The sequence below is a fragment of the Sorex fumeus genome, unplaced genomic scaffold (genome assembly GCF_029834395.1).
Source record: "Sorex fumeus unplaced genomic scaffold, SorFum_2.1 ptg000003l, whole genome shotgun sequence".
NCBI classification, from domain to species: domain Eukaryota; kingdom Metazoa; phylum Chordata; class Mammalia; order Eulipotyphla; family Soricidae; genus Sorex; species Sorex fumeus.
Window position 1 is genome coordinate 57,381,321 of NW_026606060.1, and position 14,389 is coordinate 57,395,709.

Sequence of the window (14,389 nt, forward strand, 5' to 3'; positions counted from 1 at the left end):
TGGAAGATCCTGATGTATTGAGTATGAATGCCCTGATTGGCTAGGGTTTCAAAGACCGCTTCTGTCTCAATAGAATCAAAGGCCTTCTTTAAATCAATGAACATTAGACAGAGCGGCATCTTGAACTCCCGAGAAACCTCAATGAGCTTGGTTATCGTGTGGATATGGTCAATGGTGCTGAATCCTTTGCGGAACCCAGCTTGCTCATATGGTTGTCCTTCATCTAGTGTTCTGCCAATCCTATTTAGGATGACTCAAGTGAACAGCTTGTAGATGACAGATAATAGGCAGATAGGGCGATAGTTGCCAATATTGTGGGTATCTCCCTTCTTGTCCTGCTGGTTTTCCATTGCGATGGAACCTTGCATTCAGACAGGTAGCTTGTGAAGAGCTGGAGCAATGTGTTGATGAGTACTGATGGCAGGTTCTTCAGGTGTTCAGGTCTGACATTGTCTGGGCCAGGTGCTGTTCATTTCTTTACCGACAAAATGGCATGTTGGATTTTGGAAGGGAGAACATTGGGAACGACATTTCCATCCTGTGGAATTTGGTATGTCTGCTCTTCTCTCTTTGAGGTCTTCCTTGATCGCATCTTTGCACAGCTTTGCAAGCTTGAATGTTTGCTTGCGGTTGCCTGAGACATGCGCCAAAACACGTTGGCAAATAAGCTCAAGTGTTTTTGAAGACAGGCATTTTTTTGTGGCTATCTCTCTCTTGGCATTCCTCACACAGTAATGGAGGTGCTGAACCAGTCTATCGTATTCCTCATCAATGTTGTCAATGACAGCATCTTCCCATCTTGCTGCAACAGAGCCAAAGAGCTCCCAGTTGGTGGTCGTTCTGGGAGTTCTCTTCTTAAACTTTGCAGCCCTTTCTCCCCGCTCTGTGAAGTAGAATTTTGCATGAAGGAGACAGTGGTCCGATCCCATTTTGGGACAACAGCGATATCGGTCAGGCAAAATCGTTGATTGAATATGATGTGGTCTATTTCGTTGTTGAACCATCCACCAGGAGGCTCCCATGACCAACATTTAGATTTGGCCTTCTGGAACTGTGAGTTACCATGGATGGTCTTGGGTGACATGATGAACTCAGACAGTCTCTCACCCTCTTCATTCCATTCTAAGCCATGGGTCCCGATGTGGAGTTCTTCGGCTGATCTTCTTGGTCCTATCTTGACATTAAAATCACCGACAATGATCTTGTACAAGGTGTGGTCTTCTTTATAGAACTTCTCTAGATCCATGTAGAACTTCTCAATTTCTCCTTCATCATAATTGATGTTGGTGCACAGACAATGAAGATAGAAACTGCCAGCAGTGAGCCACATCTATTCAAGTGTAAACCTCCGGTCGAGTCTCACGCACGACTGAAGTCCCACAGAACAAGATAAGCTGAACTCTGAGACCTTGGACTCCAGGCTCAACGGACCCAGGGACAGAGATTCTCTGCTTGCTCCCACTAACCACAGGTGATGAAGGGATTACAATAAGAAGCCCCACCCTACCCTTCCCTGTCTGCTTCCACTAACTGCCAGAGACCCAGGGATTTGATTGCACACAGAAGACCCACCCTACCCCTACAGGTAGAGATAAATACCTCACCAGCAGACCTCCACTACCTCCACTAGCTCCACTACCCATCTGCCGCCATGCTCCAGGATGCTTTCTGGACGCTCAGGCCGAGAATGACGCATGACTGAAGCCCCTCTGATGTTGAGGTCTTTAATCCATTTTGATCTTACCTTTGTACATGGTGTTAGGCAGAGTTCTGAGCACATTTTTTTGCATGTAGCCATCCAGTGATGCCAGCACAATTTGTTAAAGAGGCTTTCCTTACTCCACTTCACATTTCTTGCATCTTTATCAAAGATTAGATGATCATATGATTGAGGGGAGATGTCAGTGTATTCAACTCTGTTCCATTGGTCTGCAGTTCTGCCTTTGTTCCAGTAACAAGCTGTTTTGATTATGACTGCTTTGTAGTAAAGTTTGAAGTTAGGGAGGTTGATTCCTCCCATTTTCTTTTTCCCAAGAATTGCTTTAGCTATTCGTGGGGGCTTATTGTTCCATATCAATTTCAGGAGTGTTTGCTCCATTTCTTTGAAGAATGTCATGGGTATCCTTATAGGCATTGCATTGAATTTATACAATGCTTTTGGTAGTATGCCATTTTGACAATGTTAAGTCTCCCGACCATTGAGCAGGGGATATCTTTCCATTTCCTCATGTCCTCTTTTATTTCCTGAAGTAGCGTTTTGTAGTTTTCTTTGTACAGGTCCTTTATTTCCTTACATAAGCTGATTCCTAGGTACTTGATTTTCTGGGGCACAGTTGTGAACGGGATTGATTTTTTCATGTGGCTTTCCTCTCTCTCACTGTTTGCATGTAGGAAAGCCATGGACTTTTTGGTATTGATTTATAGCCTGCAACTTTACTATACAAGTCTATTGTTTCTAGGAGTTTTTTGGTGGAGGTTATTGGGTTCTCTAAGCATAGTATCATATCATCTGCGAATAGTGAGAGCTTGATTTCTTCCTTTCCTACATGAATGCCCTTAATATCTTTTTCTTGCCTAGTCGCTATTGCAAGTACTTCCAGTACTGTATTGAACAGCAGTGGAGAGTGTGGGCATCCTTGTCTCGTCCATAATCTTAGAGGGAAGGCTCTCAGTTTTTCCCCATTGAGAATGATGCTTGCTGTAGGCTTGTGGTAGATGGCTTTAACTATGTTGAGGAAAGTCCCCTCAATACCCATTTTGGCTAGGGTATTCATCATAAAGGGGTGCTGGATCTTGTCAAATGCTTTCTCTGCATCTACTGATATGATCATATGCTTTTTATCTTTTCTTTTGTTGATATGATGGATTATGTTGACTGAATTCCGAATGTTAAACCATCCTTGCTTCCCTGGGATGAATCCTACTTGGTCATGGTGTATGATCTTTTTGATGAGTAGTTGGATTCTATTTGCTAGTAGTTTGTTGAGGATCTTTGCATCTGTGTTCATCAGGGATATCGGCCTGTAGTTCTCTTTCTTTGTGTTATCTCTGTCTGCTTTTGGTATCAGTGTGACATTTGCTTCGTAGAAACTGTTCGGAAGTGTATTTGATATTTCAATTTCGTGGAAAAGCTTAAAGAGGATTGGGAGTAAGTCTTCTTTAAAGATTTGGAAGAATTCACTAGTGAATCCATCCGGGTCAGGGCTTTTGTGCTTGGGGAGACTTTTTATTACCATTTCAATTTCCTTGATGGTGATAGGTCTGTTCAGGTATTCCAGGTCTTCTTGGTTCAGCCTTGGGAGTCTGTAGGAGTCTAGAAATTTATCCATATCCTTGAGGTTTTGATGTTCCATGGCATAAAGCTACTCAAAATATTCCCTGAGGATACTTTGAATTTCTGTAGTTTCTGTTGTAATGACCCCCTTTTCATTTCTAATTCGGTTTTTTAGGGTTTTCTCTCTCCCTTTCTTTGTGAGTTTTGCTAGGGGCTTATCGATCTTCTTAATTTTCTCAAAGAACCAGCTCTTGATTTCATTGATCTTTCGGATTGTTTTTTGGGTTTCCATCTCGTTAATCTCTGCTCTGGGTTTTATTGTTTCCTTCCTCCTGTTAGGGTTGTGCTCCTTTTGTTGGTCATTCTCCAAGTTCTTAAACTGTGAGGTTAGTTTATTTATGTGGGCTCGCTCCTCCTTTCTGAGGAATGCTTGTAGAGCTATAAACTTTCCTCTTAAGACAGCTTTTGCTGTGTCCCATAAATTTTGGTAACTCGTGTCCTCATTTTCATTCGTTTCTAGGAATCTTTTGATATCCTCTTTAATTTCCTGTCTAAGCCACTCGTTGTTCAATAGCGCACTGTTTAATTTTCAGGTGTTTGATTTAGTTTTCTGTTTTTGTGTGTGATTTACTTCTAATTTCAGTGCATTATGGTCTGAGAAGATTGTTGATATAATCTCTATCTTCTTAACTTTATGGAGGCATGTTTTGTGGCTCAGCATGTTGTCTATCTTGGAGAATGTTCCATGTACGCTTGAGAAGAATGTGTATTCAGATTTTTGTGGATGAAGTGTCCTGTATATATCTACTAAGTCCCTTTCTTCCATTGTTTCCCTCAGATGAAGTATGTCCTTGCTAAGCTTGAGTCTGGTTGATCTATCAAGAGGTGACAAAGCGGTGTTGAAGTCTCCCACTAGTATTGTGTTGCTATTGATGTCTTTTTCCAAATCTATGAGTAGTTGTTTTAATTACTTTGCTGGTCTTTCATTAGGTGCATATACATTTATTATTGTAAGTTCTTCCTGTTGTACAGATCCTTTGATCAATAGGAAATGGCCTTCACTCTCTCTTATGACCTTCACTCTGAAATAGATGTGGTCTGATATTAGGATGGCTACCCCAGCTTTTTTCTGGGAGCTGTTTGCCTGTAGGATTGTTTTCCAGCCTTTGACTCTGAGTCTGTGTTTGCTTTGACTATTGAGATGTGTTTCTTGAAGGCAGCAGAAAGTTGGGTTCAATTTTCTAATCCATCCTGCGACTCTATGTCTTTTAATTGGTGCGTTTAGCCCATTGACATTGAGAGAGATTATTGTTATGGGATTTTGTCCCATTGTTCTGTTGAAATTAGGTGTATTTGAGGGGACTGTCTTGCCTTAAAGTAGCCCATTTAGTTGTACTTGTAACCATGGTTTTGAGTCTATGAAGTTCCTGAGCTGTTATTTGTCTGTGAAACTGTGTGTTGTTCCTTCTATTATGAATGAGAGTCTCGCTGGGTAAAGTATTTTTGGAGAGGCATTTATTTCATTGAGTTTTTTCACTATGTTCCACCACTGTTTTTGGGCCCTGAGGGTTTCATCAGAAAAATCAGCTGTGAATTTTAAGGATGCTCCTTTGTAAGAGATTTCTTTCTTCGATCTTGCTGCTTTCAGAATTTTGTCTCTGTCTAAAGTTTTGGTCATTTTGATCAGGATGTGTCTTGGGGTATTTTTATTCGGATTTCTTCTAGCTGGTACCCTTCAGGCCTCCTGAATGTGGTCACAAGTTTTCTTCAGCTCTGGAAACGTTATAGCAATGATATCTTTGACAGTTTCTTCTTCATCAAGGTTTTCTTTCTGTCCCTCTGGGACTCCAATAATTCTTACGTTAGCCCTCTTGGCTTCGTCACAATCTTCTCTTGCCATCTGTTCCCGAACTTTGAGTCTCTTTTCCATTTCCTGCTCTTTTCTGGCGAGTCTCTGAACTTCATCTTCGAGCTCACTGATTCTGTTCTCAGCCGCTGTTACTCTGCTGCTGAGGCCTTCCACTGAGTTTTACAATTCGCCTACCAGGTTTTTCAGGTCCGACATTTCCAATTGCATTTAAATCATTTCTGCCTTCAAATCCCCTTGTCTTTTATTGGCATTGCTTTCCATTGTTTCTTTTAGTTCCCTAAGCATCCTAAGTAGCTCCCTTCTGAATTCCTTGTCAGAGAGGTTGTCTAAAGCTACAGTACTCTGGGTGTCTTCTGGGCTAGCCTCGTGAATAAGAAAGTTTGGTGGGTTTTTGCGTTGCTTTACCTTTGTGACCAGTGTGGTTTTCTCCACAGTAACGTTCACTGTTACTATTCTGGTTGAGTGAGGAGAGACTGCCAGGAGCAGTTCAGCTTTGTTGCTGCTAGATGGACCTCTTCTACCTTTCTGAGTCTGACCTTCTTCTCAATCAGGCGTTATTCTTTGTTTTATAACTGACAACAAGTGAAACTGTTGGAGGAGGTGCTATTTAATACTGAGCTTGTACAGCTATTTTCAAACAGGACTTTTGTTGGAAATGGAGTAGGCGAGTGGGATGTTGTTGAATTATAGTAGAAGAGGTGAGAAATTTTTGGTTGGTATTAGGTGAAAAGTTGATGAAAAGGATGAAAGGATGAAAGTCCAAATTGCTTGGAGTGAGTAATATACCTGCGGCCGCTAAGCTGCCGCCCACCAGAAAGACGGCCACGCCCACTGTTGGGAGGCCACGCCCCTTCTTAGAGGCCACGCCCCTACCCAGTCCCAGGCCACTCCCTCCCAGGATCCTGGATGGTGGGGGGGGCTGATGGACTGCTGGGCAGGCCGGTCCCCGAGCTGGACGCGGGGCGGGGCCTCTGCAGGGCCTACGCGCTGTCTTTCGGCGGGGATTGGTTGGCGGCGCACGGCTGGGGTCAGGGGCGGGTCTCGGCTGGGCTCCTCCAACCTACCTGGATGGGGGGCGATGGACTGCTGGGCCGGCCGGTCCCGGAGCTGCATGTGCGGCGGGGCCTCCGTGCTGTCTTTCGGCGGGGATAGGTGGGCCACGTGCGGCTGGGGTGAGGGGCAGGTCTCGGCTGGGCTCCTCCAACCACCTAGATGGAGGGAGGGGTGATGGACTGCTGGGCAGGCCGGTCCCGGAGCGGGACGCGCGGCAGGGCCTCCGCGCTGTCCTTTGGCGGGGATCTGTGGATGGCGCGGCTGGAGTCAGGGGCGGGTCTTGGCTGGGCTCCTCCAATCCACCTGGATGGGGGCGGGCCGATGGACTGCTGGGCGGGCTGGTCCCGGAGCTGGACGCGGGGCGGGGCCTCTGCAGGGCCTACGCGCTGTCTTTCAGCAGGGATTGGTTGGCGAAGCACGGCTGGGGTCAGGGGCGGGTCTCGGCTGGGCTCCTCCAACCTACCTGGATGGGGGGCGATGGACTGCTGGGCCGGCCGGTCCCAGAGCTGGATGTGCGGCGGGGCCTCCGTGCTGTCCTTCGGCGGGGATAGGTGGGCCACGTGCGGCTGGGGTGAGGGGCAGGTCTCGGCTGGGCTCCTCCAACCACCTGGATGGGGGGGGGGGCGCCGATGGACTGCTGGGCAGGCCGGTCCCGGAGCGGGACGCGCGGCAGGGCCTCCGCGCTGTCCTTTGGCGGGGATCTGTGGGTGGCACGCGGCTGGAGTCAGGGGCGGGTCTTGGCTGGGCTCCTCCAATCCACCTGGATGGGGGCGGGCCGATGGACTGCTGGGCGGGCTGGTCCCGGAGCTGGACGCGCGGCAGGGCCTCCATGCTGTCCTTTGGCGGGGATCGGTGGGCGGCGTGCGGCTGGGGTGAGGGGCGGGTCTTGGCTGGGCTCCTCCAACCCACCTGGATGGGGAGGGCAATGGACTGCTGGGCGGGCCGGTCCCGGAGCTGGACGCGAGGTAGGGCCTCCGAGCTGTCCTTTGGCGGGGATCGGTGGGCGGCGCGCAACTGGGGTCAGCTGGTGATGAAATTTAAGTTATACTTTAACCTGGTTACAAAACCTCCCACACTTTCCCCTCTAAAAAATGTAAACATCTGAAAGCACACATACAACATGTGAATGCATACATACAACAACTATAAAAAAGAGAAGGGAAAGTAAAAATTAGGAAGTTTTTTTTTGTTTGTTTGTTTTTTTTGTTTTTTGGCTTTTGGGCTATACCCAGTAGTGCTCATGGCTTACTCCTGACTCTACTTGCTAGGATCACTTCTGGCTTAGCTGGGGGTCTCAAGTAAAGTGCTGGGAATCAAACTGGGCCAGGCACATGCAAGGAAAATGTCCTACCTGCTGAACTATCTCTCTGGACCAAGAGAAACTTTTAAACACTCTAAGTGTCATCCTCCATGTTTAAAATGACAATGCTATTACCTTATGTTATAAGTTTCAGAGCACAATATTACTTTCAAACCTGTCATCTGCAGAATTTACAGATGATCTCATAACCCCACCACCATTTAAGTCTATCTGCATACCTATACATCAATCTGTCTTTTATGGAGACAATGAAAGTGAAGCAGCTGATACTCCACAGCTAATTCAGGATTCACTACACAATTTAAAAATAGGACCACAGTGAGGGAATGGAAAAAAGAGCTTTTTCAAATTAGTATCTCCTGACCAGATGTGGAACTTGCTCAGGCAATGAAACTACATCTTGTGCAATTATAATTAAAATAAACAGCTCACCAGAAACCTATTGTCATTCTCCAGTCTCAGTCTTCTATACAAGCCAAATAAATACATGAGTTGAATAGAAACCACAGCTTCTGCATTTTCAAGTCCTTGATGGTAACAATCTCTGCAATTCTTTTTTTCTTTCTCTGCAACTCTTTTGTCTTCTACTTAACTGTTTTGTAAAGTTACACATCATAGTGGTTTCCACACTTTCCAGCATAATTACACACATTTCACAAGGCAGGGAACTAAAGTATGGTTGTTAAGAATATATATATTTTAATTATGGATTCTACAACTTGAGAAATAACCAAAGAATGGTCCAAGGGTCTTTTGAGCTCACTGTCAGGTGAGACTTCATGTACCACTTTTTCCTCTGTAACTCCTTATTCTAATTAATGAATCACACTTCTTATCCTCTGAAATTAGTGTTAGTTCAGAGAGTGCATGCATATCTCCTCAAAGATCAGGTATTTCCCTTTTCCCCTAAATCCTGAATACAATGGTAATAGGTCATAGTTTCCTGTGGCGAAAACTGAACAATGAATGAATCAAATTTTGATTGTAGACTGGGGTTCTTCCTCAAATAAATCCAGCCTGTTCCTCCTCATGCCAGAGGTTCTGGGTCTGTAAATTCACGTCAAGGAATTCATTGAGGGGCGATTATAAGTCTCATTATAGGTCTAGAACCAGAGAGTGGTGAGGCTGCGTTCAGATGAGAATCTACATCAGATTGCATGTCAGCGGTTTCAGAAAAAGTCATTTTCATGTCCTCAAACAATGCAATGATGATCACTTGAATAGAGTGACAGAAAAGCCTGTCTGGTGGTGGAGAAGCTGATACTACTGTGAGTGTAAAGAGACCACTTTCTGTGGAATTGGGGCATCCCACTGGGAGTGAGGATATTTCTCTAATTGGCAACAAAACTGCATTAACATCTAGGGACTCTATATTCCCACACTTAAGAGAATTTTCCTTTATGACCCTGTTCCAACTTGCAGCATCCTATTCTTTTCCAAGTTAGCAGTAAATATTGCAAGGTCAAGAGTTCAACTTTCACTGTGCATCAACTGGTTTCTATAGGAAACTTTGTGCTTGATTTTTCAGTGATTTCATTCCCATCGTTTGGATCACCTTTCATCATGCTATGAATCACCATTCATCATGGTATGAATCACCATTCATCATGGTATGAATCACCATTCATCATGGATGACCATTTGGATCACCATTCATCATGTTATTAATCACCTTTTAGTGTACACGTGCAAGTTTGCACGTCATTCAAGCAGAGGCTTGAGCTCAGATTTGAATTCTGGGATTCATTGTTTCTTTTCACTTCTTTGTCATTTTTTGAGAAATCATCCAACCTCTTTATAGTTACTATTTTTAATAAATGTTTGTAAATATTATATATGCACTTAACTTTGTTTCCCTCCCTTCCTTCCTCCCTCCCTGCCTTTCTCCTACCCTCCCTCTCTCCCTCTCTCCTTTTCTTTCTTTCTTTCTTTTCTTTCTTTTCTTTCTTCCTTTATTTTTCTCTCCCTCTCTTTCTCCCTTCCACTCTTTCTTTCTCTCTCCCTCTCTTCCTTTCTCTCTCTTTCTTTCTTTCTTTCTTTCTTTCTTTCTTTCTTTCTTTCCTTCTTCCTTCCTTTCTTTCTCCTTTTTCTTTGGTGTTTGGTCTACAGCTGGCAATATTCAGGTTATTCCTGGCTCTACACTCATAAATCACTCCTGACAGTGCTTGGGGAATCATAAAGGATGCTAGAGATTGAACTTGTCATGTGCAAATCCTTGCGTGCAGTACTGTCTCTACAGCCCCAGTTTTTTGTTTCTTATAAATGATTCTCTAGGCTTAGCATGTATCTAATACCAGATATTTCCATGAATTATCAATATTCTTGTAACAACTGAAAATAAATTACTAATAAACAGAAAAGAACCAATTTCAGCACCTCTCTGGCATTCTGTTTAGGGAGGCTTTGAGATCCAGCAATCTGAAGATAGTGAACTAGAGATCCAGGAGAGAAGGTTCTATAACTCCTGCCTAAATCTGAATGCCTGAGAACCAGGAGGTCAATGACATAAGTTCTTGGTACTAACAAAGAGAAGAAAACGTTGATATCTAAGTACAAAGATAGGCAGAAAAAAAGTAAATTCTCCTTTCATTTGTTTCTGAACACACTGAATTAAGACTTTCACCCTGACGAATGTAATCTTGTTTGTCCACTTGACCAATTTAAATGCTAAATTTCACCCAGGAATACCCACTGAGATAAACAACAACAGCAAAAAATGTTTACCCATGTTATTCTGGACACTTTTAGGACCAAACTAAGATAACTTAGCAAACCGATCACAGAGTGTTTTGAGTCAGACATTAATCTGTCCCTAAACTGCCATGTGGAATCATCTAAGTAAAAATGAAATTGCTTGACTCAATAATTTTGTGGCTGCCAAAATAAGAGAGCTCATCTGATCAAGATAAAATATTCTACATCCTGACTTCCTGTCTGGAAACTTCTGCCCATCAATCAGACACAGATGAGTGGACTTTCCAAGTGTCACCAAAAATGAGTTAACTTGCAGTCATTTCTCTGTTGCATTCATTGAAACCCCTCTGCCCTTTAGTTGGTGCAACCCCCGGGCTCTCCTTTCATCATTTACCATGGTATGGCTGCTGTCTTTTAAGGAACAGATGATAATTATATTACAGCATTCTTGCTGACACACCATTATCTTCCAGGTTGGAATTATAAACTCAGTTGCCTAGGGAAGGTAAATATTTGGCTGGGGGTTTCTGTGCAGATAAGAATCATTGTGAAGGAAAAACGACTTTGAATTCAGAGGTTGTTCAGAGTTTAGTCTCAACCTTTGTTTCTGCTGCATTGTCTGCTAAGTATGTCCATCTCAGGCAGGGGCTGGTGTAGGCAGACATTAGGGGACTTCCTTTTAGATCTCTTTAGATAATATTTTGATTTTATGGCCCTTTGAAATTCATTGTCTAGGATCCACTTACCTGCCTGCCTGTGGACAAGGGAAGGATGCAATAACAAGTGTTACTGTTTGCACATTGGTTGTGTTAAAAGGGCATGGATCGAGATCTCCATTTAATGACAAAGAGACTCCAGAGACTGCAAACAGCAAACAGGGTTAATTGCAAGACTGGCTAGCTAGGGTCGAGCCACCTACGCAGACACACAGGTCTGGCAGGATGGGCAAGACCCTGAGCTTCTCCAAAGGAAATCTTATATTACAGTCATTACAGCAGAGCCTACACATTTCATAGCCAATAGATTCGTAACAACAGATAATTTCCTAACCAATCCATTTAAGAGTATATCACTCCTTAGCCTATAGTTTAAAGATCAGCATTTGCATCAGTGCTTAGGAACATCCTGGTTTTTAGGGCAGTCCTGGGTTTTGTGATATGGGTCTGACTGCCCCCTTCTCGTGACTTGCAACTCGGGGCAGCTGTATCCAAATTCCTTGCTCAGGGGCAGAAAAACAAGTTATTTTGCAATGTGGGTTCCTGTAAAGAGGATCTTAATAAGCTATCTAGACCCGTTCCTTACAGTTGAATCATGATGAAAGGCCAGTGCGGTAGGAACACTGTACACAGCAGAACTTGGTGATAAAATCAAGCATTAAATTTTAGAAATATTTAATTTGAACCACTGAGAAGCCAAGAAATTAGCTGAGTGTGTTTTATATATTTTATAGAACTCAAAGAATGTTTTAGAATTATCTCCAGCAGTTGCTGGGGGGAGGGGAAGTACTAATTAAGGTCATGATTATATCTGAGGGCTTTCTTGAAAAGAACACATAATGGAAGAGGAAGTTCTTTAGGACTAAAGAAAATCTGATGTAAAACAGGTACTGAAGTGCCAAAGGTAAACAAACAGAGTGGACCCCCAAAGTGGTCAAACAGGGAATGGCCATGGCAAGCAGGCTTCCAACAAGGCACACAAAAATGTGTTAACATCTCTTCAAGATGGGGGAACAACAAAATGAAAGAACTCCTGACTGCTTACTCACTTCAAGTCCTGAGGTGCAGGTGCCAGTTAAGGGAGTCACTTAAGGTTTGAATCTGTTGTAGATTAACTATCAATCAGAGAGGATGGGGGAATATTAGGACATCATGTTATTGTTGTTTGTTTCTTGGGCTATACCCAGCAGAACTGAGTTGTGGGATATGTGGTGAGAGAGATGGCATCCAAAGACACGTCTTACAAGTGCTGTACCACTTGGACACTCATATAAGCAATTTCATCTCAACTCTACTATCCAGGTATGCCCCAAAGAGGAATGATTATTTAATTTTTTTTGCGATTTTTATACATTTATTGTTACTTGAGGCTGGAGCGATAGCACAGCAGTATGCCGTTTGCCTTGCACGCAGCCAGTCCAGCCAAGCCAGGTTCGATTCCTCCGCCCCTCTCGGAGAGCCTGGCAAGCTACCGAGATATCTTGCCCACATGGCAAAGCCTGGCAAGCTACTCGTGACGTATTCAATATGCCAAACACAGTAAGAACAATCTCAAAATGGAGACGTTACTGGGCCTGCTGGAGCAAATCAATGAACAATAGGAGGACAGTGTTCGTTTTGTTGTTACTTAATTTTTTTAAATACTTTATTCTTCCCTCTCTCCTTCCCTCTCTCTCTCCCTCTCTCCCTTCTTCTCTCTCCCACTCTCCCTTTCTCCCTCTATCCCTCCCTCTCTCTCTCCCTTGCTCTCTCCCCCTCTCTCTCCTTCTCTTGCTCCCTCTTTCTCCCCCTCTCTCCCTCCCTCTCTCTCAGGAGCTAGAGCGATAACACAACGGGTAGGGTGTTTGCCTTGCACGTGGCCAGCTTGGGTTAGATTCCTCCGTCCCTCTTGGAGAGCCTGGCAAGCTACCGAGAGTATTCCGCCTGCACGGCAGAGCCTGGCAAGCTTGCCATAGTATATTCAATATGCCAAAAACAGTAATAACAGTAATAACAAGTCTCACAATGGAGATGTTACTGGTGCCTGCTAGAGCAAATCGATGAACAATGAAAGGACAGTGCTACTTTATTCTTACTAGTCCGATGCTGATTTTGTTAGTCATTGATTTGATCTATTTTCTTCCCATACTACCCTTTTTACTATAATATAAAAGACATGGAAGTAGAAAATATGTTTTTCTTGCTTACTTTATGGGCTCACTTCCTATTACATTTATTTATACAATAAATGATTGTTTAAAACGGTGACACAAAAATCACCAACATTGCAATAAATATAAATTTAGCCAGAAATTAACTTATCTGTCCCTGTCATCACCACTATATCCTGTGTGGTTTCTGATGGGCAATACCTGAGTAAATTTAGACTACTTGTGACTTCCATTGTAGTTTTGGTACATTGTACCCAGAGGAAATAGCCAAGGCTGAGGCTATTTTCCACTTTTGTTTTACTATTCAAGGAGTTAATATAGCCAACAAAATGGAAAATGAAGATGGTTATATGACATTGGCACGCAGGATTCATTTCAAATCTGAGCAGACATCTAAAGGTAAGAATATTGTTTTCCTTCATTCAGAAATTAGTCTAAAATAATAGTATTGTTGGGACTGGAGAGATGGTATAGCAGGTAGTCTGGTGCCTGCATTGCATGTGACAACCCGTTTTGATTCCTGGCACCCCATAGAATTCCTCATTGTACCAAGTAGTGATCCCTGAGCATAGAGCAAGGAGAGAGCCCTGAGCACTACTGACTGTGGTCTGCGAACCAATAAAATTAAATAAAATTGCAGTTTTCAATGGTGGAAACATTTCTCATAGAAATGTTACTGTCGTTGAACATTTTTAAGTTTGAGATTTTCATAAATGGTTATAAATGATCTAAAATAGGTATTTGTTTATAGCCCAGGGTCAGAGCAGTGATAATAAGATAATGCACAGTGTCCTACAGGTTGGAACACAAAAACAGCACTGCAACTGTCAAGTAAAAGAAAGTAGTGTTTTTGCAGAAATTATTCCTCCTACAAAATAAATGAGTTATAGAAGCAATGCTTTGGATGTAACGTCTTTCTGAAGGTGCTGATTCTACTCAGAAAATCCCAGTGACTTTGGTGGGAGTAAAGATCTGAGTGTATTCATGTTTTACAGCACAAAGACATGTTTTAATGTACATGCATGTGTGCTTTAGTCTTCACCCCAAAAAGAACATGAGATTGTTGTCCTAGACCATGGGAATGAGAGAAGGGAGAAGTAAATGAAAGCTTTAGTCATCATTCCATAGGGCCGTTTTATCTGAATCAAATATCTTTTTTTTAAATATTGATAAGTCTAACAAACAATATACAGCAGACTCATGTCTAAACTCTGCCTATATTAAAAAATGTCAAAACATGTTTACAGACAGTGCCACCATCTAAATAGAGATGGGATGGGCTAGACATTTCTGGTCAGAAGTCAGAATTTC

The 14,389-nt window shown here is 43.2% G+C and overlaps 1 protein-coding gene across 7 annotated transcripts in view; it reads left to right on the plus strand.

Moving 5' to 3' along the window:
* KLRF2 (killer cell lectin like receptor F2) overlaps window positions 1-14,389 on the plus strand; it is a 48,581-nt gene that overhangs the window by 18,471 nt on the left and 15,721 nt on the right. For 4 of the 7 annotated variants that reach the window (XM_056118344.1, XM_056118335.1, XM_056118353.1 and 1 more), the window contains 2 exons: window positions 9,047-9,178; window positions 13,387-13,477. In XM_056118344.1, coding sequence (XP_055974319.1) covers window positions 9,131-9,178; window positions 13,387-13,477 — 139 coding nt within the window. In that variant the 5' untranslated portion in view covers window positions 9,047-9,130. Of the gene's footprint in view, window positions 1-7,253; window positions 8,787-9,046; window positions 9,179-12,115; window positions 12,231-13,386; window positions 13,478-14,389 lie in introns of those variants that run through there. The other 3 variants (XM_056118367.1, XM_056118326.1, XM_056118377.1) reach the window with 3 other exon arrangements.